The sequence below is a fragment of the Trichomycterus rosablanca genome, chromosome 23, assembly GCF_030014385.1.
Source record: "Trichomycterus rosablanca isolate fTriRos1 chromosome 23, fTriRos1.hap1, whole genome shotgun sequence".
Taxonomy (NCBI): domain Eukaryota; kingdom Metazoa; phylum Chordata; class Actinopteri; order Siluriformes; family Trichomycteridae; genus Trichomycterus; species Trichomycterus rosablanca.
In genome coordinates this window covers 11426513-11451114 of record NC_086010.1, presented here as the reverse complement: position 1 = coordinate 11451114, position 24602 = coordinate 11426513, and the positions used below count along the sequence as shown (strand labels likewise).

General features: G+C 40.2%; 1 protein-coding gene across 1 annotated transcript; it reads right to left on the bottom strand.

Annotated features, from left to right (window-relative positions):
* Positions 1-206: 206 nt before the first annotated feature.
* On the bottom strand, positions 207-20317 carry pop1 (POP1 homolog, ribonuclease P/MRP subunit). The gene is made up of 17 exons (XM_062985433.1): positions 20244-20317; positions 19947-20055; positions 18928-19065; positions 17915-18090; positions 13879-14130; positions 13701-13788; positions 13432-13610; positions 12007-12257; positions 11399-11492; positions 10028-10057; positions 9753-9855; positions 9375-9494; positions 7755-7873; positions 6564-6752; positions 3856-4010; positions 2373-2558; positions 207-1253 (listed from the first exon to the last, which is right to left on the bottom strand). Exons 2-17 carry the CDS (start codon positions 20053-20055, stop codon positions 500-502), a joined length of 2943 nt encoding a protein of 980 aa, XP_062841503.1. The 5' UTR covers positions 20244-20317; the 3' UTR covers positions 207-499.
* Positions 20318-24602: the final 4285 nt, after the last annotated feature.

Sequence of the window (24602 nt, the reverse complement as noted above, 5' to 3'; positions counted from 1 at the left end):
ACTCTAAAGGACAATTTTGCAAATGCTCAACGGGCCGGATCAGACAGCCTAATGTATGTACAGTATGTGGCCCACGGGCCGTAGTTAGCCCACCACTGATCTAGTGAATCAGACCCACCGCGACCCTGAATAGGATAAATCGGTGGTAAAACAGACAATGAATGAATGAATGAATGAAAAAAGTAATTGTATATATTTTTGCCACACAATAATATATTACATGAAATTTAAGTCACCGCTTTATTTCTTAAATAAACTTAATTAGCTGTAAGTAACATCTGGCTTATTATACAGCAACTAAAAAAATACATTTTAACAAAAAGCTGCATATCACAGATCACTCTGATCCTCTCTGGGTTTATTATTCTATTCAATGATGATCTTTTTCTGTACATAAACAAATGAATCCTAAATTACAAAGCAAACTGCATTAATGCTACATAAACTACTCTGCCGTTTTAAACCTTGGTATCAAGCGTGTGTGGTGAATGGCAGTACTTCAGGCCTCTACGTGGAGTCGTGCATAGCGGTACTGCAGAGAGGAGGGGTTACGCAGAAGCACGATGCCACGCAGATCAGCCGGCTGGTTGTGAAGCATGTGCAGGAAACCAGTCAGACTCACAAAACCCAGAGCCTCTCCTTGTCCTGTTGCCAAGGAAAAATCCCCCTGCGTTACCCAGCCCAGGGTAACACGAGAACAATGAGATGTCACACTGGGCAGTGGGTCGTTCCATAACCCACGAACAAGCCCTGTAAATGAGTCACTGCTGTCAGAAACCGAGTTTAATTTATCGGCAGGGGCGGGGTCAGGATTAGCCTCTCCGAGTGAAACAAGGTCAGATTTTTCTGGTTCCGTCTTAGACATTGCACTTGAATCATCTTTTAAATGAGAGCTGGTGCCATCTTGTTTAAGCACAGAGTCGTGTGAAGTGGCTTTGCATTTCTTGCTCCTTCTCTTCAGCAGGGGGTACAGGTGGTCTTTGTGCTGAGGTTCCATAGGGCCGCTGCACCGGCGGTCTTTCCGCAAATACTGAAGATCATCAGCAGTGGGGATACATAGCATCGAATGCAGCGCAGGCCGTCCCTTACCCAGAATACACACTCGCACCCATAATAGGCATCGCCTCCGGTCTCCCTGCTGTGCCGTGTCGAACAGAGTGCTCAGTGAGGGTGCAGAACCACCACGTTGGACTCGTTGAGCACCTGAGGGTGGCTGACAGCAGATCGACAACTGCCTCAGTGTCCTCCGGCTCCTGCAAAGAAAGTTCACATTATAGGGGCCATACAAGGGTGTTACAAAGTGTTTATCTACAACCCTCATTACAACGAAGTTAGGACGCTGTGTAAAATGTAAATATTAGATTGGTGAACCTCTGGCCATCTTTGCTTCTGAGAGACTCTATAATTATCTTTTTATACCCAGTCATGTGACTTAGTTGCTAACTGCTCCTCCAGCTGGTTTTTACTAGTAAAACCTTTTCCCAGCCTTTTGATGCCCCTGTCCCAACTCTGAGATGTGATGCTGCCATAAAACTTATCAAATTGTAAGAAGCAAAAATGGTTAAAATTCAAATTACAAAACTGTAACAAGTAGCAGCTTCAGTTTCTAAATGATAAAAAGTGTCATTAATAGATAAGATGATGCGACATGGGTAAATATGCCCGACTTTGAATGTTGCAGGCATTAAATCCGAAATGTCCTAATATTTACAAAACACAATTATGCTAGTCAGTAAACCCGTGAGAAATCATTTCATTGTAATTTTACAAAATGTCCCAACTTTTCTGGAATAGGGGTTTGTATTCTGGCCATTCAAGTGGGTCATGAGCACTTATTATAAAAGACTGCAGAAGCGCCGCTCAGGTGGCGCAGCGGTAAAGTACGCTAGCGCACCAGAGTTGGGTTTCTAGATGCATCGTATCGAAACTCAGCTCTACCTTTCCGACTGGGTTGGGCGGCAGTATGAACAACGTTTGGCTGTTGTTCAGGGTTAGGGGTAGAGTCGGAGCATAGGTCCTCATAACTGGTACGACTGCGGCCCCTGCTGGTTGACTGACGGTGCCTGCACAGGGCTGAGGAATAACACTGAGGGGGGTGTGACCCTCCGTGCGCAGTGTCTCTCTGTGTATGAACTCGGCTCGTGCAGGTGAAAAATGCAGGCTGTACTGATTGCGTGCCGGAGGGGGCGCAAGTCAGTTGAGTGGCGTCCTCATTCAGCGGCAAAGGGTCGAATCAGTATAGAGGACACAATCAGGGTAATTGGACACGATTAGAATGGGGATAAAAGTTGGGGGAAAAAGTGGGAAAAATAGATAATTAAAAAAAAAAAAAAGACTGCAGAAGCACTAGAAAGCAAAAGCTATGGGGGTACCTCAATACAGTAAAGGCAGATGTTGAAGTTTGGCAATCTCCAGTGTGCGGGGTCACTCCTTCCATTTGAACTGATTTGTCTTGTTTTACTATCTCATCCCATTCCTCTACCAGTTGTTGCCATGGGCACCGGAAAGGAGCCAGGCACCCATGCTTAATGTAGTTTGTGCGTTTGGAAGGTGGGTACCTATAAATAATCACAAGAAAATGGCATCAGTGGAGAAACCTTTAAAAAACATTTATTAAGATTTTAATAACAGTTATGGTTAGAGCAGGTTTTAGAAAGGGGCTTGGTTAGTATTCACTGATAGGTGACATTTTAAAAATGTCTAAAAAATGATAGACAGACAGATAAATACTGTATATAGACAGGCAGACAGATGGACTGATGGATGGATGGACAGACAGACAGACAGATAGATGGATAGATAGATGAATGGACGGACGGACAGATGGATAGACAGACAAATATAGAAAAAACTACTATATTTAAAATGTAACCCTTTGTTCCCACTGGCAGCAATATTTGCTGTTTTCTACCCAAAATGTAGAGATGCACCATTATATGAAAATATAGATTTTGAAAAATAAATGTATAAAAAGTTTTGTAATTGTGTGTTTTTGCCTAACATCCTCACTGTTGCTGATGCTACTATGGTAAGACATTCAGTATTCAGCTGAAAAAAAGCTTTTTGCACTTTGTGGTGTGGATTAGACTTTTTTTTATAACTGCCATTGTTAATTAACTATAATGATAAAGTGAAAACTGGGTTATTTTTAAGTTTTCCAAAAACAACCCCAAAAGTCTTTTATTCATAAATGCTTTCTTTATTCAATACTTTGTAGATGCCTCATTGGTAATATCTATAAGTCTTCTTGTAACAAATTCATCATTTCTTATTTAAATACAGTATGATAAATGTATTAAAAATTCTTGCTTGGTTTAAAATCTACAATTTAGCTTATAAGCAAAGTTACTTAATAGCCACAGAGGGTGCATTTTAAATCAGCACTCAACATATTAATTAAGAGCAAATTGGTATCCCAACAAAGTTAGAGTTATTACATCATTTGAAATGCATTGATTTAACAATGACTTTTTGTTGGTTATCAGTTCACTGGTTAATCACTGGAATTCCCAGTAAAAATGACAATTATATTTATTCAAAATCAAACCAACACAGTGTACAAAAGTCCTGGGGACTAATTACGCTCTGAATCCACTGTATGTAGGCTGTATTCACCTACATATTATTAGACCCATTATGAGAGTTCCAAACCACAAATCTTCTAGGCTCATTTTCTCAAGTAGATCTGTGTAACAGCTTATGTTATATTGTTTCATGGCTTTGGGTTTATTCAACACCACTATTTTATTTAACGTTATATTATTTAGACAATACATCTATATGAAGTTACACTTTTGTGTAGCAGGCCCCGTCTACTTACCTACTACATACATAAGTTAAATTAGGACGCCTCACCTTTTAAACTTTGCTAGCAGTTCGAGCTCCTGCTGCTCCTGGAAGCGGTGGCCTGCAGGACAGTCTGGATAATCATGAGGGAAGTGGGGAACGCCTTTATTCTGAGAGTGTTTCAAACTCATATGAAGTCCCCCAACACGCACACCACGGTACACCTGAAAACACCCATACATATGTTATTAAAAAAATAATTAAAGCACATGTATTGTTCAATGATCTGAGCTGTATGGAAACACAGAAACACAAGCAACAATGATCTAAAAAATTCTTGTAAAGAATTCATCATTTTATAATGTCAGTAATGTTAAAAGAAAGTAAAATGTAGAATGTTTAAAACACTGGAACTTGCTGCTTTGTATGTTTTGAAATGTGAGTCTACAGGTTATACAAGAATGTTTAAAAGAAGCAGGATCTAAAGAAAATCCATGTGAATGTGAGTTGATGTCTATTATATACACTGATCAGCCATAACATTAAAACCACCTCCTTGTTTCTACACTCACTGTCCATTTTATCAGCTCCACTTACCATATAGAAGCACTTTGTAGTTCTACAATTACTGTCTGTTGTCCATCTATTTCTCTATATACCTTTTTAGCCTATTGTCACCCTGTTCTTTAATGGTCAGGACCCCCACAGGACCACCACAGAGCAGGTATTATTTGGGTGGTGGATCATTCTCAGCACTGCAGTGACACGGACATGGATGGTGGTGTGTTAGTGTGTGTTGTGCTGGTATGAGTGGATCAGACACATCAATGCTGCTGGAGTTTTTAAATACCGTGTCCACTTGGTCCACCTTGTAGATGTGAAGTCAGAGACGATCGCTCATCTGTTGCTGCTGTTTGAGTTGGTCATCTTCTATATCTTCATCAGTGTTCACAGGACGCTGCCCACGGGGCACTGTTGGTTGGATATTTTTGGTTGGTGGATTATTCTCAGTCCAGCAGGTACAGTGAGGTGTTTAAAAACTCCAGCAGCATTGCTGTGTCTGATCCACTCATACCAGCACAACACACACTAACACACCACCACCATGTCAGTGTCACTGCAGTGCTGAGAATGATCCAACACCCAAATAATACCTACTCTGTAAGGGTCCTGACCATTGAAGAACAGCATGAAAAAGGGGTAACAAAGCATGCAGAGAAACAGATGGACTACAGTCAGTAATTGTAGAACTACAAAGTGCTTCTATATGGTAAGTGAAGCCAATAAAATGGACAGTGAGTGTAAAAACAAGGAGGTGGTTTTAATGTTATGGCTGATCGGTGTACTTGTATGTATAAGTATGAAATTATGTATCTATATGAAATACGTATTAATTGTTAAGAAATACATGCAACAACAATTGCAAAAGAGTAAAATGGATATTATCAGGTACCTTTCTAAATAGAGATCAGAATTTATTATTAATTAGTGTTTGTGTATGCAGGGGTGGATAAGTAAACTGTCTAGTTTTGGCTGTTTAGTTGCAGTCGGAAAGGGAGCAGTTTATTTATTTATTTGGATGTTTTATACAGTGCGTATGCAGTAGAAATATTCATGACAGGAAGGGTAGATGAATCTCGTCTGTCAGTCTATAGTCCTTGTCAAGTGTTGCTCGTTAGACATGCTCTCTTAGACCAATTTCATTTGGGCTTGGTTGAGGAATTTTCTCATAATCTTGAGTATTGCTATAGGTTGTCTTCGCTGTAAGTATTTTGGACATTCAGTCAGTATGTGTTTGATAGAAGGAGGTATTCGGCGGGTATCACAGAGTGGGGGAGCTCTCTCCCCTTCCTTACAAGACACGAGTGTGTTAAGCATGTGTGTCCAATGTGGCATCTGGTACAGACCACCTGATTAATACATTTCTCTCATTGTGTTTTTACTTGAGTGAAAATGTCAGGACATATTTGATTAGGTTTATTTTTGCTTTGTGTGTTCCATTCTATTTGCCATGTATTTTTAATGTAGACAGATATTAATGTTGTGGCATCTGATGGGGCAAGTTTATAGTCTCTTTGTTTTAGAATGGGAGTAGTAAGTGCTGGATTTAATGCACACTTTCTATAGTTACTGTGCAGGAATTTTAGCCCACTGTGCTTTGATTGTAACACTTATTTTAGGTCGTGCCACCACATCTTTGCTGGCTTTAAATTCGGACTTTGACTAGGCCACCTTAAAGTTTTCATTCTGTTTCATTTCTGCACTTTAAAAATAAACTTGCTCTTTTATTTTTGAATTACAGTCCTGCTATATATCCTAATTGTGTTGCTGCTTTAGCTCTAAGACAAATGACATCTGACTCGTAACATTTTCATAAATCTTTTTTTCCCCCCTAGTCTATTCGCCATTATGGTGTCATGACACTGACCAAAGGTAAGATGAAATTAATTTTGTTTCTGAAATTTTCATAAATTATGGCATAATGTTCCTGTAAATAATTTAAGGCAAATGCTTGATTTTGATGGAAAGGTTCAGGATGAGTGAGATTTATATTCTACCAAGCCCTTTAAAATCAAGCCTGGTTGTGTTGAAATAGCTAACAGTTTAATTTGATAAACTGGTTGACAATCAAATATTTTGTTTTAATGAATCACTTTTATTTATTATAACTGGTACAACTGGAAGCATAAACATTTTAAACATCCTGTAAAAGCAAGAACAAAAAAGTATCAAGTTCTCCCATCACTGTGTGAGCCAAACTGAAGGTCCATTCTTACCAAAGGTATCCAAAATGCCATGCCCCAGCCCTTGGGCAGTAATACGTCCCAGCCAGAACCCCAACCAGGTCGCTCCTCTCCCTGCTGTTTTCCAGCCTGGTGAACCAGCAGGATCGGCACTCTGCCCTGTGCAGGGGTTGGCAACCTAGAGCCTGGAACTAACAATTCTCTCCTCATGTTGTTTATATCCTGACAAGCACACACCACACACCATACACATGCACACACAAAACTCAGTTTTCTGTATAAACCAACTGTTATAAAGATTCTTGATAAAACATCTGGATACTGGATCAAATTGAAATAATTTAGACCTTAATTCTATATGGGTTATTTTTTTAACCTCTTTTTCTCCCGACCCACCCTGATCCAGCTTGTGTGCAGTAGCCTACCGCATCATTTCACCTGCACGTGGCAAGTTCATATGCGGATCAGCTTTGTGTACGGAAAGCCACACCCTGATCACAGCATTATCATGCTGGTGCCATCGATCAGCCAGCAGAGGTCATAATTGCCTCGGTTATGAGGTCCCTATCCAGCTCCCACCCTGTATGAACAACAGCCAATCGCTGTTCATGTAGCCGCCCAGTTTTGAACCGACGAGTTCAAAATGTCAACTCTGGTGTGCTAGTGTGTTTTACTGCTGCGTCACCACAACGCCCATGTGGAGTATTTAACACTACAAGAACAGTAGTGTTTGTTTTGTATTTTTTTATGCCTTTCTCCTCTTTTTCACCCAACTTTTAGCGTATCCAATTACCCAATTGCGTTATGCTTCTTCTCTACTCATGCCGATCCCCACCCTGATTGAGGAGAGTGGGACTGACACACGCCCCCTCCGACACGTGTGCAGTAGCCGACTGCATCTTTTCACCTGCACAAGGCGAGTTCACACCCTGATCAACGCATTATTCCTCGACTCTGTGCAGGCGCCATCAATCAGCCAGCAGAGGTCATAATTGCCTCAGTTATGAGGTCCCTATCCAGCTCCCACCCTGTATGAACAACAGACAATCATTGTTCATGTAGCCACCCAGTTTCTGAAATGTCAGCTCTGGTGTGCTAGTGTTTTTTACCGCTGCACCACCTGAACGGCCATATGGGGTATTATAACTACCACAAGAACAGTAGTGTTTATGACTTGACACCTGTACTTTTGCGTGTACATCAGTGTGTGACACATTGCAGTACCTTCACTGAGATTTTGTTGTGCGTTACATTGTCTCGGACAGTCGGATCCCATAAAGCACTTTGGGCACAAAAAGACGGAACTCCTCTTAGTAACAGATTTCTTAGCTTCTCATCTCCACCTACCAAACACATGTAAAACAAGCCAGTATTCATCATTCATGATTGTATACTTCATAAATAATGTGACTGACTAAACTCCCTTTTCCACAATTGAGTAGAAATGTGCTACATTTTCTGAAATAACGTTTTATGTCTTACGCTTAGTGTGAAATGGTCTGCAGACTTGAATGAGCTTGTAAAAGCATAATTAACTGTTACATACCTTTAAATCCTGCCATGTTCATTCCTCTCTATTTTATAGGCATACAGTCTCAGCTAGGCTGAAGAAAGTATATATTTTATCCTATATGAAGTGGGTAAGAGATGAGTGAATAATTTTCAATGTAATTATTCTTTTACACACTGTCACTGATGTGCTATGGTGGAGACCATTACTAAAATACACGAAAAGGACACGTCAACAAACATTTAATGGGAACTCCAGCAGCTGTGTGTGTTAACACAGGATACAAACAGGATACAAATAGTTAGTGTAAATGGCTGAACACTACTAAAACGACAGAGTAATTTCATTATAGTAATTATGTAACTCATAATAAATTTGGTATTTACCAATGAAGAAAAAAATAGCACCATAAACCCTGATTAACTGCTGTGTAAGATTAGATGATTGTGCAATAATAGTAGCAGACCTGGTCCCTATTTCTTTAATTACAGTACTTTTACTTAGTAATTTTTTGGGCTAACCAACCACGTTTCACAAATTAAATATTCAACTATTAAGGTATTCAAATAACCATGTACATTCCAAGTAATTACAACACAGAGAGGGCTAAAAATGCATACACAACCTAAATAAGCTGTACAGACATCAAGGGATGTAAATATACCTTCTATTGAAGTGTGAATAAATTTTTTGGCACATTTCTGTATATTTTACACTTTACATAAGCTTTAAGTGTCTTAACCAGTGCATATACAGACTGACAGATAGATATAGCTATATAGATAGATATATAAACAAATAAATACAGAAAGATCTGTATAATAAATAAAATATTTAAATAAAATAGAATAGATAAAATAGAATAGATTACTACAGTATAAATAGACAGATGGATAGAGACAGACAAATACAGGTAGGTAGGTAGGTAGGTAGGTAGGTAGGTAGGTAGGTAGGTAGGTAGGTAGGAAAACAAAGATAGACAAACAAATATAGAACAAACAGACAAATGTAGATAGATAGACAGACAGACAGTCAGGAGTCAGGAGACAAGAAATAAATGTTAATGTGGATTCCCCTTAGTTAGTGTGTGAGTAATAAAAGGTAGAAGGTGAAGAATGAGGGGCCCTGCCAGGATTCGAACCTGGTTCATCTGCACAGAGTAGCAAAGGCTCCCCAGGAGCTCAGGGCTAGACATATTTCATTCTATACACCCATCAACTATATGTTCACAGTGCACTGTTAGTGAAAACCTTTATTATAGAAAATAAAAAAAACCCATTATTATTAAACACCATCTATTCAAAGTGAAAGCATGTATTTAAATATGTGCTTACTTTGGGTTAACTCCTGTTCAGGCATTGTTTTTTCACGTTTTGCAGGCAGAGTCAATCTAGGATCATCTACTGTCATTCCCAGCACGCATCCTGGTGGAAGCTCAGCTGTAGAATGGACACCTTACTCACACAAAAACACCATCAAAAACATCATCTTTTAGACACTGGTAAAAGAATCAGAAGTTATATGGATTTTCCATGCAGAAAGTAAGCAAAAGCTGTAAAGAAGTGTCAATATATTTAAATGATTTAGTATTTAGTGGTTATTCAAGTACACATATCTGGGATATTACACAGGATTGGTATATTACCCATGTTTCTAGATACTATTAACTAAGTAGTGTTGGCACATTCTGTAAGCAAGAACACCGTGTGTACCTCTTAAAAGCTGGAAGACATCTGCTTGCTGTTGGTTTAAGAACATGCTGTCCTTGTTCTTAGACTCTTCTGGCCACCAGAAAAGCGACGGACCTGTTGCGCTCTGAGAAACACCCAGTTTTTAAGGTAAAATTTCATGCGCCATTAATTGTGAAATTAATTTGAATATTTGCAACAATAATTTCAAAATGCCAACTTCCAGTGCAAATGACATTTGCCAAGGAAAACAAGTACATTTTCAGTCAAATTTGCACAACTGTGTGTTATTTTCTCACCTGCGAATGTTCTGCCATTTGTCCATCAGGCTAAGAGCAGAAAAAAATTATATTTAAATCTTAAGTGTCAATAAAACCATCCTTACAAGTACATTTGCAAATAGGTTATAAAATAAATGTAAAAGAACATGCAGCATTACTTATAAATATTTGCCTTTTTTTTTGCTATTTTATTATCATTTTCTTTATTTTATTTTTTTTTCTATTTTATTTCTGCATTTTCTCTCATTTTCTCCCAATTTAGCGTAGTCAATTTGTCAATTTGCCCGCTGCTGGGGGATCCCTGATTGCAGTCAAGGAGGGTATGTTGCTACTCACGCCTTCTCCTACACGTGCACAAGCCTAGCGGACTCCTTCTTTTCTCCCATGCATTCTGCACAGACGTTTCTATCTGCCAATCAGGGTCCTTGCACATTGTTTGAAGTCCCCACCCACATAGTCTGGTCATCCCCCCCCCTAGCAGGATGCAGACATGGTAGCCAATTAGAGTCTGCTACAGGCACTGCCAATTATGGCCGCTAAATGGCACCCAGCCAACCGGTGGCAATGCCGAGTTTCGAACTGAGGAGTTCAGAATCTCAGCGCTGCTGTACTAGCGGAAAATCCCACTGCGCCACCTGGGCGCCCAAAATTTCTCACCTGTGAATGTTCCGTTATAATAATAATATAATATAATATTTGTAAATGTATCTTTAATATATTTAAATTTAAGTTCTAAAATAAATGTAACAGGACATATAGCACTCCTAATCGTTATAATTCTTTGCTATTTTATTTTTGCATTTTTTACCCTTTTCTCCCAATTTTAGCATAGCCAATTTGTCTTCTGCTGCTGGAGACCCCGATCATGTCTGAGGAGGGTATGTTTGCCTGACACATGCTCCCTCAGAAGCGTGTACAGTCCACCGACCCCTTTTTATTTGTACATACTTTGGTGGATTCATGCGAGAAGATAGTTTCATGCAAGGAGAGTCATGCACCGACCTCCATGTTCCTCCACCTCTGTACAGGCGCCTCAGGCTACCAACCAGGGTCCTTACACAGCAGCGAAGACCCCGCCCCCTTTTTGTTCTGTCTTTTTCCGGCAGACTTTAGTGGCTAATTTTGTCAATTGTACCTGCTTGAGGGCGCCCACCCGACTGGTAGCAGAGATGAGATTTGACTTCAGGGAGTTCAGAATCCCAGCGCTGGTGTGCTAGTGAAATATACGTGTGTCACCTGGGCACACGTATTTGGCCTTTTTGACTATCCCAGTGACAAAGACCAGTCAGCTACTCTAAGAACTAAACCAAAATACCTTGTTTTTATAACAGCAATAAACCAAAACAGCGCCACTAAATAAAACTTGCTGCTTAATGCTGCTTATCTCACCTCACTGCCAGTGGATGGCTGAAGTGTCTCACACAGTACAGAGTGGGAAAGGGGCCCAGTCAGACGATAGCGTACTAGTTCCAGGGTGAGATCGCTGTAAAGAAAGTAAAACGTGTGAGCATGTATACACTATGTGGAAAAAAATATTGGGACACCAATATTAATGATTATTAATTATTAATAATAATTGAGTTCAGACATTTCAAACACTTATTCCTATCAGATGTATGAAATCAATTGTGTAAAGTAAATTATATGCCTCTGAATATGTTTGGGAAAGACCATGAGGTCAATAAAGGTCGATAAATACATGGTTTGCAGAGCCCCTACCATAACCCTGTTGAAAACCACTGGAATGATTTGGAATGCTGACTGCGAGCAAGGCCTTCTTGTTCAACATGGGTGCTCCTTTGACTCCAAAATCTTGTGGAAAGCCTTACCAAAAGAGTAAAAGCTGCCATAACCTTAAAAAGAGAGTGGTGGTGCCACCATATTAATATCCATGGCTCTGAAATTGGGTGTCCAACAAGGTGTCCAGATAATTTTGACCACACAGATACATGCGATCATATTTTTAAAACTATATCTAACCCAATTAAACAACTTACCTGATCACAATGTCTGTTTGGGAAGACTTCCAGCTAACAGGAGTCGTAGATAATCGAGTACCATCGCCTAGGATTCTTTTGGCTGGTGGGTAAATGCTACTGTCATCTTGCCTTTTTCTTTTTCTTCCAGTACCCGGTGGCTCAGAGCTGGCATCAACAGGGGCAGTTGCAGTGAGGGATGGTTCTGCTTCAACAGCTGGGGACACTGCTTCAGAGCACTGGCACACAGCCTGCAGTTCTGGTAGAAGGTCCTAATGTAGACACATTGTGTATATTTAGCTGTATTTTTAGAGAGACAATAGCTTTTAGTTTTTTTCTGATCCTACACTGATCAGTCATAACATTAACTCACCTCCTTGTTTCTACACTCACTGTCCATTCTATCAGCTCCGCTTATCATATAGAAGCACTTTGTAGTTCTACAATTACTGACTGTAGTCCATTTGTTTCTTTACATACTTTTTTAGCCTGCTTTCACCCTGTTCTTCAATGGTCAGGACCCCCACAGGGCACGTATTATTTGGGTGGTGGATCATTCGCAGCACTGCAGTGACACTGACATGGTGGTGTGTTAGTGTGTGTTGTGCTGGTATGAGTCGATCAGACACAGCAGCGCTGCTGGAGTTTTTAAATACCGTGTCCACTCACTGTCCACTCTATTAGACACTCCTACCTAGTTGGTCCACCTTGTGGATGTAAAGTCAGAGACGATCGCTCATCTATTGCTGCTGTTTGAGTTGGTCATCTTCTAGACTTTCATCAGTGGTCACAGGATGCTGCCCACGGGGTGCTGTTGGCTGGATATTTTTGATTGGTGGACTATTCTCAGTCCAGCAGTGACAGTGAGGTGTTTAAAAGCTTCATCAACATTGCTGTGTCTTATCCACTCATACCAGCACAACACACACTAACTGTCAGTGTCACTGCAGTGCTGAGAATGATCCAGCACCCAAATAATACCTACTCTGCAGTGGTCATGACCATTGAAGAACAGCAAAGGGGGCTAACAAAGCATGCAGAGAAACAGATGGACTACAGTCAGTAATTGTAGAACTACAAAGTGCTTCTATATGGTAAGTGGAGCTGATAAAATGGACAGTGAGTGTAGAAACAAGGAGGTGGTTTTAATGTTATGCCTGATCGGTGTATATATATAAGATAACTACAGTGCAGTTATTAATGAGGAAAAAAATGAGTGAAGAATAAATGAATGAAAGTGCAGAGAGGTGCAGTTTCAAGTATACCGTGTATGGTCAAAAATTTAAATAGAGATTAAATATCAAATAATAAAGTGATAAAGTGATGAGTATTGCACAATAAATTGGGCATATAATGGAGAAAATGGAGAAATAAAATAGTTAAAAAAAAACACAAAATGAAACAAGGAATCAACAGCATATATTTCACAGGGTGGTAAATATTTACCTGTTTTAGGGTGGGATGTACCCAAATCCACAACTGTCTGTGAGACGATCCAGCACTGCATGGCCTCCAGAGAAAGCGCACAGGGCCCAAGGGCTGGTGAGGGTACTGATCAGGCTTGTAAAGGTGAACGCTTCCCTCTCGCTGCCCCGAGATGCACATTGCTGCCGCAAAGGTCGGACCTGAAGTGGCATGCATACGTAAAATCAAATGCATTATAAGTAAATATTAGTACTGATGAAGGAAGACGAGAGTGTTTAAGTTTGGCACACCTGCATCTTTGCTGGTTAGCCTGGATAGTGCATTTAGCAGCTGCTTCTCTGGACCACAGAGTTCCAAACAACAGTAGTAGGATATGTCCTAAAAATACAAGATAATACAACAGTTTTTGGATAAACATAGAGCAGATGCCAGTTATACAGTATAAACACTAAAATTCAGCATACTGACCTGTAGTAGACAGCCGGTGCTCATTGCCCTGTAGCTGGATCTGTAGCACTTGTACGTGGGCCGGTCTCCCAGGCAGTAGCCCCATTTCTTTAGCATGTGGAAGCGTTTGGCATGCCAGATGTGAGTCTCTAACCACTTGTTTTTCCGCTGTCGTCGATTGAACTCCAAGAGCAAATTGCCATGGCGCCGACGGGCACGGCGACTCTTGGTTTTTGACTGCTCCTTCTTTCCCACCTGCTGACTCTTCTCCAGCTAGAAAAATCATCATTATTATAACCAACCTTTAAAATCAGACAGATATTCATTTAATAATGTATATATTTATGAGGAACACCATTTTATAAAAGTAAATTAAACAGATCATTTAATTAGTCGTTTCAAAGCATGCCAAAGGTACATGTGAACCTAAGATGACAATATAAACCTAAAATAGTTATGTAAACTTTACAGAAGCAGCTGTAGCTCAAACATTTTACTATGGCAAAAAATGTGATGCCCCCGGTTTTATAAATAAATTTATATAATTGTCAGAGTTCAAATCCATTTAATATTGTGTTACACAACAATTGCACCATAGCTGATGGACAACATTTTTAATTTTTTGCATTTTAATGCCATGTTTAATGTGTGTCATTTTATAACATTATGTTTCTATCTGTTTGTTTTATCTTGTCTTTATATACATGTTGGGCCATTTTATATTTTCACTTTTATGGCTGCGAGGTGGGTTTATATTATTTATTAGGATTTTAACATCATTTTTTACACACTTTGGTTACATTAATAAGAGAAACGGTAGTTACTCGATACACAAGATTTATAAGTTCGCAAGTTCAATGTCAAACACAGTCATGGACAATTTTTGTATCTCCAATTCACCTCACTTGCATATCTTTAAACTGTGGGAGGAAACCGGAGCTCCTGGAGGCCTCGCAGACACAGCGAGGTGGGTTTAAACTGTTCTTGTGTAAGAATTTCTCAAGGTTCCAGGTATGTGTACTTGTTTTTCCTTGGTGTATTTGGGGCATTCTATTATTCTATGTGTTTTATCATAATGGGTGTTCAGCAGATTTCACAGGTTGGGGCATTTTCTCCCTTTATCAGGCGACAAACAAAATAAGGAACAAATTTGAAGCCACAAACAGCTGCACCAATAACTTACATTACACTGATTGTTGATTAACGTCATATAATTATAAAAACATCATATTGTAGTGTTATAGCACTTTAATATATGAAAAATAAAGCAACATAAAGTACTATTCTTATGCGTGATAATATGGAATAAACAATAGACCGACTAGCTGATAGACATTTATTGTCAACAATTTGGATAGTTTGTTGCAGCCCTAGTAGAAAGGATATTTTTCCTTTTATAGTAACTATACTAGCTGTAATGCACTTGCAAAAGAACCAATCTGCTAATCTGTGTATATTGATATGAATTAATGACTAATGTTGAATCCCTCATTCAAACAAAATACAGTTTTCTATACATAAGTTGTGTCCTTCACCTTTTTGGAAGGCACAGGTTTTGTTTGTTTGATTCGTAATGCCATGTCAGCTGCTATGGATATTATCATGGCTGAATAATAGGTTGTCTTTAAAAAGTCAAAATTGGGGTTGATTTGTTTCTTTATTGGTGTACATAGGAATTAGGGTGTACAGTTTTGTAGATTATTCATATCTTATATAGGGCGTTTTAAGTCCTAGTGCTTCTAAGAAGTTATACTTTTTTCCTGAGGTGAAGATTTCCATGTAGTTGTTTGTATTGTAGAATTTAGTTCTGGTGGTGTTCATCTTTTGGCATGAATAGAGAATGTTTTTGACATAGGTTCTTGATCCACAGAGAGGGCAAGTGTCAGCCTGACCTTTTAGCAGGTATGTATGAGTGTGTTTGGTGTGTCCAATGAGGCATCTTGTGTAAATAATTTGTTTCCATATGTTTTTTGGAAATACAGTCTAAGCAACTGGGGGTTAAGGACCATGCTCAAGAGCCCAACAGTGACAACCTGGCAGTGGTGAAGCTTGAACCAGCGACCTAGGCTACAACTGCAGAACTTTAAGGTAAGAACGTTACCCCATCCCTTACACCCACATGTGCAGCCACTGGGTACAGTTGTTTTCAAGGATGGCACTAGCATCCACTGTTTTGCTCATGACCCACTCTAGAACAGAAGTAGTGTCTCTAAATAATCTCCCTTATAAAGTTCGATGCCAGTTGAAATCCTCTCTACTTAGAAAGCTGCCTAGGTACGCAGTGGGCAGCAAGGCATTTCACTGGGTTTTTTAGACAGACCCATAGTGCTGTAGTACTATAATAGGTTAAAAAAAATAAAGTAAAGTGAGGTACTACATTTTTGTAGGCGTCTTTTGTAAATACTTTAATCACATTGGTTTTTGGGGGTATTGTTCCATTGCGTACACTTCTACTCTTGGGTAAGGTAGGCTTCTTGTTCTAAGTATACTCTTTGTTTTAAATTGTGTTAGAATCTATCTTTGTAACTTTGACTTGTAACTTGCTTGACTGTGCTAGAATTTAACTTTGTAAGGAACTAAAGGTAGTCTTAAGTTTTAAGTTAGGCCTTTTGCTGCATTAATTTGTGTGGTTTCCTGATTAGTTGGTTTCAGGTGTCCATTGTTAGAACCCTAGGTGTCAATATGGGGCAGGGCTAACTTTAGTATAAATTGAATACATCTGTAGCGGCCGGTCTTTACTATTGCTAAGTTTTAATGTCCATCTTGTTTGTTTAATCTGTCTAACCCTTACTACACAACTAACTGAGTAAGTACTAGCAGTTTTCTCTGACTGTTTAGTTTACCAAACTCATTTCAGCATGTGCTACTCACCTATTCCTGTGCTCATATCTCACAGACCATGCAGACACCACAAGTCGCATCGTAGGAACAGTAATGCCAGTAACCTCATCTACCCCCAACTGTTGCAACAATCTCAAACAGTGGTGGTAGGTGGGCTCTGGAACTGTCAATCAGCTGTTCAAAAAGCTGACTATCTCAGCTTTTGCACTTTCTCATGGCATCGACTTCCTGGCACTGACTGAGACGTGGATCACCACCGAGAACTCGGCTACACCGGCAGCCTTATCCTCTGCCTACACCTTCTCTCATACACCGAGAGGATCAGGTAGGGGTGCTGGTACAGGTTTGCTCTTGACCAGGAAATGGCACTTTACTCCTGTGAATCTTTCTCACCTTAACATCTCATCCTTTGAATTTCACGCTATTACTGTTACTTTTCCAATTACCCTTCATATCATTGTCATTTACAGACCACCTGGCTCATTGGGAGACTTCATAGAAGAGCTGGATATTGTTCTGAGTTTCTTCCCTTCAGATGGAACCCCTCGGACTCTTCTTGGTGACTTTAATCTCCCTACAGACAAACTTCAGTTGTCCTGTCTTCTTCCTCTCCTTTCATCTTTTGACCTCCTCTTTAACCACAGCCCTCTGACACACAAAGGAGGCAATCTTCTGGACCTGGTCTTTAGCCATCTATCTTCTACTCTTGACCTCACAGTCACTCCACTTCACCTCTCCGACCATCACTCTGTGTCCTTCTCTCTCTATCTCCCAACACTTTCTACCTCTAAGCTAAGTGCTGATCTCCGCTCCTACCACAATCTGCTGTCCAGGTTCTCATCTGAACCCGGACCGCCCCGCCTGGGGATCGAACCCAGGACCTTCTTGCTGTGAGGTGACAGTTCTATCCACTTAGCCACTGTGCCACCCTTTTGGGGGTATTGAGTTTTATCTATTATTAATGGTAGGGTGGGAAGCCATGGGTTCCGTTACATCTGACAGAAAGCCAACAAGTGTTATGGTATGGGTATACTTTGCTGAACCACTATTATAGAAAATACTAAATCTGCTCTCTACCACCACCAGAAAGTATTAAATCCATTTAAATTCATTACTATTACTATTATTATTATTATTATTATAACAATCCACCAGTTGGTACTGTTTGCACTGATTCATTTATTATAAAAAGGTGTCGGGTCAAAGTTGTACGTACCATTCTGTGTGCCATTTCTCTCAGTCTGCAGGGCAATCTCTTGGTATTGTGGCTCATGGCCCGTCTACGCATATGCTTTGGCAGACTACCATAGACGTGGCTGGTGCTAGTTGGCTTGTTAACAGCTTTCAACATGGCATTGATTTCTGCAGCTCGTGCTTTGGCAAACAGTGACGCTGCAGGAAGAAAATAAACAAAATAAAAACTAAGGCACCTATAATAAATCACTTTTAAGATCTATTATCGATATGGGGCCTGCCGTTTACTCTGTGGTCCTATACCCATCTAATCATTTCATTTTCAGCATGTGTTCTGTTCAACAGAAGTGTGACAGAATACAGTCTAAGCATCTGGGAGTTACAGGCCTTACTCAAGAGCCCAACAGTGGCAACCTGGCAGTGGTGGAGCTTGAACCAGCAACCTTTAAATTACTAGTCCAGTACCTTAACCACTAGGCTACAACTGCCGTACTTTAAGGCCCATCCCTCACAGATCCACATGTGCTGCCACTGGGTACAGTTGTTTTCAAGGATGGCACTAGCATCCAATTCATGCTGATGACCCACTCTAGAACAGCTTTATGTTTTAGCCAAACAAGATAACAGACACTATGTTTGGCTTTAACAAAACCTGGGTGTGCCAAAACTACTACACAATACAATATATCTACAGTATAATACAACAAAGTGTTAATAACACTGCTATTAAAAATAAGACCGCTCACTGGAACACCACCTTTCACCCCCATCACACAATTTGAACAATTACACAAGGTGCACACCCCTATGACTATAATACTTAAATTTATTGAGATTGAGTTCTGAGCATGTAAAGGAGCGCCAATTACAATTCCATTTGGATCTAACCCAGGACCTTCTTGCTGTGAGGCGACAGTGCTACCCACTTAGCCACCGTGCCGCCCCCATGCACCATGGTTAAAAGAGGACTTGTAAACAGAAGCAGGTAGTGCACACTTTCAAACAATCACTGTACAGTGCTGAAAAAAATCTCACCAGTGATATACTTGGGCAGTGCTTCGTTTTGGGGAACTCCTCCATCCTGTCGGCCTCTTGTCCAGCCTACAGGTTTCTGTGATCCCCCAGACTGGGGCCCCCTGGTGTGCTGCAGGGGAGAATGTTGGGAACTCTGACCTATAGAGGAACACATTAATTATGGGTTAAAACAAAAATGGACTCCATTATGAATTATGATGACAAGGGCATGAGTTTGGTTTCATTGGCATGATTCAAATCAACTGATCATCCACAACATTAAAACCACCTCCTTGTTTCTACACTCACTGTTCATTTTATCAGCTCCACTTACCGTATAGAAGCACTTTGTAGTTCTACAATTACTGACTGTAGTCCATCTGTTTCTCTGCATGCTTGTCAGGACCACTAGAGTAAGTATTATTTAGGTGGTGGATCATTCTCAGCACTGCAGTGACACTGACATGGATGGTGGTGTGTTAGTGTGTGTTGTGCTGGTATGAGTGGATAAGACACAGCAGCACTGCTGGAGTTTTTAAACACCTCACTGTCACTGCTGGACTGAAAATAGTGCCCCAACCAAAATATCCAGCCAACAGCGCCCTGTGGGCAGCGTCCTGTGACCACTGATGAAGGTCTAGAAGATGACCAACTCAATCAGCAGCAATAGATGAGCGATCGTCTCTGACTTCTACAAGGTGGACCAACTAGGTAGGAGTGTCTAATAGAGTGGACAGTAAGTGGACATGGTATTTAAAAACTCCAGCAGCGCTGCTGTGTCTGATCGACTCATACCAGCACAACACAGACTAACACACCACCACCATGTCAGTGTCACTGCAGTGCTGAGAATGATCCACCACCTAAATAATACCTGCTCTGTGGTGGTCCTGACCATTGAAGAACAGGGTGAAAGCAGGCTAAAAAGGTATGTAGAGAAATAGATGGACTACATTCAGTGCTTCTATATGGTAAGTGGAGCTGATAACATGGACAGTGAGTGTAGAAACAAGGAGGTGGTTTTGTTTTATTTTACCAACCTCCACTGTTTTGATACTGGGAGCTTTTCCAGTCCCGCGATGAGTAGACGACGTTACTTGGCTGGTTTTTCATTTTCTTGTGGCGCATTCTGTCCTTGGCCCCCGACATCTACACAGAAAATAGTGCAAAAGTGCATAAATACGAGGCATTAGGAGCTAAAACACACACAAATTCTACAGCATTAGTAAGTTACCGGGCACCTAGTCACACCAAAAGCGAATCAGGAAAGCGTTTAACTGTTTGCGATATATTCATATAAAACATTTCTAAATTATAAGAACATTTTATATACTTACTGTATAAGTTAGTATGTTTGTCAAACCTTATTAGCTAATGTTAATAGTCTCCGAATGCGCCGCACTCGTTCCAGCGCTAAACACGTGTATTAGTACTTCCTGGCTTCAAGTGTTCATGGGAAATGTAGTCTTGTTATAAACATGTAACTACAATGAACAACGCTGATCCTTTTTAATTCGTGAACATCTCAGTAATCGTGAATGAAATAGTCAACATTTACTTATTTCTGTTCGTTTTACTTGGTATATTAGTGATTTATTTATACTGTATATAATACAAGTAGCATTTGTTGTATCACCAGATCCCTATCACAAGATGGCAGTAGAACTTCATTAACCTTGAATGGCTTTTTTTTGGACATTTAAATTTAAATTTACATTTACATTTTCGGCATTTAGCAGACGCTTTTATCCAAAGCGACTTACAATTATGACAACACAATTTTGAGCAATTGAGGGTTAAGGGCCTTGCTCAGGGGCCCAACAGTGGCGGTGAGGCTTGAACCGGCAACCTTTTGATTACTAGTCCAGTACCTTAACCACTGAGCTATCACTGCCCTGATAGTTGCGAACCCTACATTACTTTAGGTATTAAAACCCATATATCCAAAACCCTATATTTCATTCTAGCATCTGGTTACTGTCCTTGTAGTCTCTATTCTTGGTCTAAGGGCCAAATTATAATGTCTAGATGACTGGGTTAAAGCACTGTACTTTTGGTTGGTGGACTATTCTCAGTCCAGCAGGGACAGTGAGGTGTTTGAAAACTCCAGCAGCGCTGCTGTGTCTTATCCACTCATACCAGCACAACACACACTAACACACTACAGTCAGTAATTGTAGAACTACAAAGTGCTCCTATATGGTAAGTGGAGCTGATAAAATGGACCGTGAGTGTGGAAACAAGAAGGTGGTTTTAATGTTATGGTTGATCGGAGTAATATAATATAATAAAGTGTCAATAATATTTTGAAAATACTATTAGGTAGAAGATAAGGACTGCTAACTGGAACACCACCTTTCTGTTAAATCACCCCAATCACAGAATATGAACAATTACACAATGTGCACAGCCCCGAGGCTATAAAACTCAAACACACATACATTTAAATTCATAGTTGTGAACCCTACATTATTTAGGTATTAAAACCCATATATCTAAAACCCCATATTTCATTCTAGCATAGGCATATCCAGAGTATCTCTTCATATATTTAACTGATTAACCTGTAGCAGTGGTACCTGTCAGTTAGACATTAGGCATCAGTCAGTTTGTGAAGTTAATTTGTTATACAAATTACTAATAATACAAATGGGCAAGCGTATGGACATGACCAATTTTGTTCAAATTGGTCCAAACTGTAATGGCTAGATAACTGGGTCAAAGTACTGTATTTCCAAAACCACAGGTTTTGTGTGCCATTCCAAGTATGTAGTGGATAGTACCTGCAAAAGGTGGTCCAAAAAAGGACAACTGGTAAACCAGCGACAGTGACATGGATGCCCCAGGTTTACAGATGCACATGTGGGTTGAAGAATAGTCCATATAGTCCTATCTCACAATAGATTGTTTCTTGTTTATTTATTGCTAATAGAGTTAATGCTGGCTATCATTGAAAGGTGTCAGATCACACAATGCATGTGGGTCTGCGTAGCCACAGACTGGTGTGAGGGAAATTTTTATATATTTTAAGTAAGTTAGAAGTTTTAATACATTGATACATTTTTCTATCTTTAACATTTTGGTGCAAGTCGTCTGAGGTCAAAAAGTTAACTATTCTGTATGTCTGTAAGTGCTGTTATTTTTGGAGACTAGCTCTGATGTTGAGACAAGTTCTGCTTTGAAACTAGACAGTCCTTCCTGTTTCATCTCCTTATAAATAACAACTTGAGTTAGCTTTGAAATTTGCCCGGAGTTGGAATGTTCTAGAAATCGCCATATAAGGCTTCGGCCAACACCCTAAAGTGGGTATAAGTAATGTGACTTTTCTTTGTCTCATTGCACATTCTCTGATGGACTGCAGGTTGACTGTAGATGAGATGTGTCCTATTGCAATAGATCTTGTGTAATAAACCTTTTGCATTAATCCTGGGTGGTTCTGATTTTATTCTGAGTCTTTGTTACTAGGTCTCGTGTTTTTCTACGACACTGGTCAGACTGATCAAAGTGCTAACCACTGTCCACAGATGAAAGGGCCTACAATGGACATGTGAGCATCAGGAGTAACCCATCATGGGGATAGACAGGTACATGTGCATTGCTTGCCTAGGAAAGAGATGGCATCAGGATGCATGAAAATGATTAAAAAAAAAATGAAATCCCTCTTTCACATAAGTATTCAACCCTTTATTCAACATTTGTAAATGCCTCTTTGGCAGCAGTCACATCTGCAAATCTTTGGCAGCATTTACAGATGCATGTCTTCTTGGAGATGTGTCTACAAACTTTGCAGAACTTCATTTGAGCATTTTATCCAATCCTTCATAAACAGATCCTTAAAGCTCATACAGATCAAATGCCGAGCATCTGTGAACTGCCGTATTCAGGTCTCTATACAGAGGTTCGATTTAAGGTGCACTTTGGAAGAGGTTTTCTTCAAGGAGAAGCAACCCCATATAGCATGACGCTGCCACTACCATGTTTTATGGCAGGGATTGTATTAACCATGTGATGTGCAGTGCCTCGTTCATGGCAGACATAGCGCTTGCCATTTTGCCAAGAGGGTTACACAGAATCTTCTATTACGGGCTGTCATATTACATTTACTCAACAGTTGCTTTTGTCTTGCTGCTCTGACATAGGGGATTGATTTATTAAGTGCTGCAGAGATGGTTGCCCATCCAGCAGACTGTCACATCTCAAGTCTTTTATTATTTGCAAACTCCGAAAGGATTCAGGGTTGTGCCAAGCTTCTTCTATGGTTGTCTTAAGGAGTCTCTGTAAAACGAGTAAAAGTTGCAGCAAGGCTAACTCATGTGTTAGGTCTACTTTTAATCTGTAAAAGAGAAAATCACTTTCACTTATTAAAAGTAATACACTGTACTAGGCCAGAGTGCGAAAAATGCAAGGCTGTAATTACAATATACATTAGGGGTACACGTCCTCTTCAATTTTTAGATATGCTCAAGATGCTCCTCCCCAATATACTAATGTAAAATGATAACTATAACTAATTCCACTTACTAGCTTTGCATAATGTTAAGATCTGTCAGTGTTCCTATCAGATATTAATAGAAGGAATGTTTTAGAATGGCAGGAAACCTCAATCCCTCACAACCAGGTTGAGTCCATGGCTTTGGTTTTGGTGAAATGGGTTGAGACATGGTCGTGAATGTTTTGAACATGAATTAAATACTGGGGGGGACCAAATTGATGGGCACAAGGTATGTGTGTGTGGATGTGGGGGTTTCAGGGTATGACAATTTGAAACATTCCTGTCACATCCACAAATTGGGGAAACTGATGGGTCCTAACATTGCACAAAGCTAGTGTTTGGAATACGTTTATCAATCATTTTTAAATTAGTACATTGGTACATTGTGTATATATATATACTGTATATACACACACACACACCGACAAGGCATAACATTATGACCACTGACAGGTGAAGTGAATAACACTGATTATCTCTTCATCCCGGCACCTGTTAGTAGGTGGGATATATTAGGCAGCAAGTGAACATTTTATTCTCAAAGTTGATGTGTTAGAAGCAGGAAAAATGGGCAAGCGTAAGGATTTGAGCGAGTTTGACAAGGGCCAAATTGTGATGGCAAGACGACTGGGTCAGAGCATCTCCAAAACTGCAGTTCTTGTGGGGTGTTCCGCTGGGGAACACACGGCACCAGGGTGCACTATGGGAAGATGGCAAGCCGACGGAGGCAGTGTGATGCTTTGGGCAATGTTCTGCTGGGAAACCTTGTCTTGCCATCCATGTAGATGTTACTTTGGCACATACCACCTACCTAAGCATTGTTGCAGACCATGTACACCCTTTCATGGAAACGGTATTCCCTGATGGCTGTGGCCTCTTTCAGCAGGCAATGCACCCTGCCACAAAGCAACAATGGTTCAGGAATGGTTTGAGGAGCACAGCAGTGAGTTTAAGGTGGCCTCTAAATTCCCCAGATCTGGATCCAATCAAGCATCTGTGGGATGTGTTGGACAAACAAGTTCCATCCATGGAGGCCCCACCTCACAACTTACAGGAGTTAAAGGATCTGCTGCTAACATCTTGGTGCCAGATACCACAGCACACATTCAGGGGTCAGGGTGGTCGGTATATATAATATTGTGATTACGTGATTATTATGATTGATTGTGTTTTGGACGGTTAAATAGGGTCTTTGATGTACTGT

Bases quoted from the DNA above. Each gene is read 5' to 3' on its own strand.
- pop1 (XM_062985433.1), bottom strand. From the start codon at position 20,055: ATGTCGGGGGCCAAGGACAGAATGCGCCACAAGAAAATGAAAAACCAG. The intron at 10,058-11,398 runs GTGAGATAAGCA...TTCTGCTCTTAG, and splicing joins AGCCATCCACTGGCAGTGAG to CCTGATGGACAAATGGCAGA. The intron at 7,874-9,374 runs GTAAGCACATAT...TGTGTTTGGTAG, and splicing joins TGAACAGGAGTTAACCCAAA to GTGGAGATGAGAAGCTAAGA.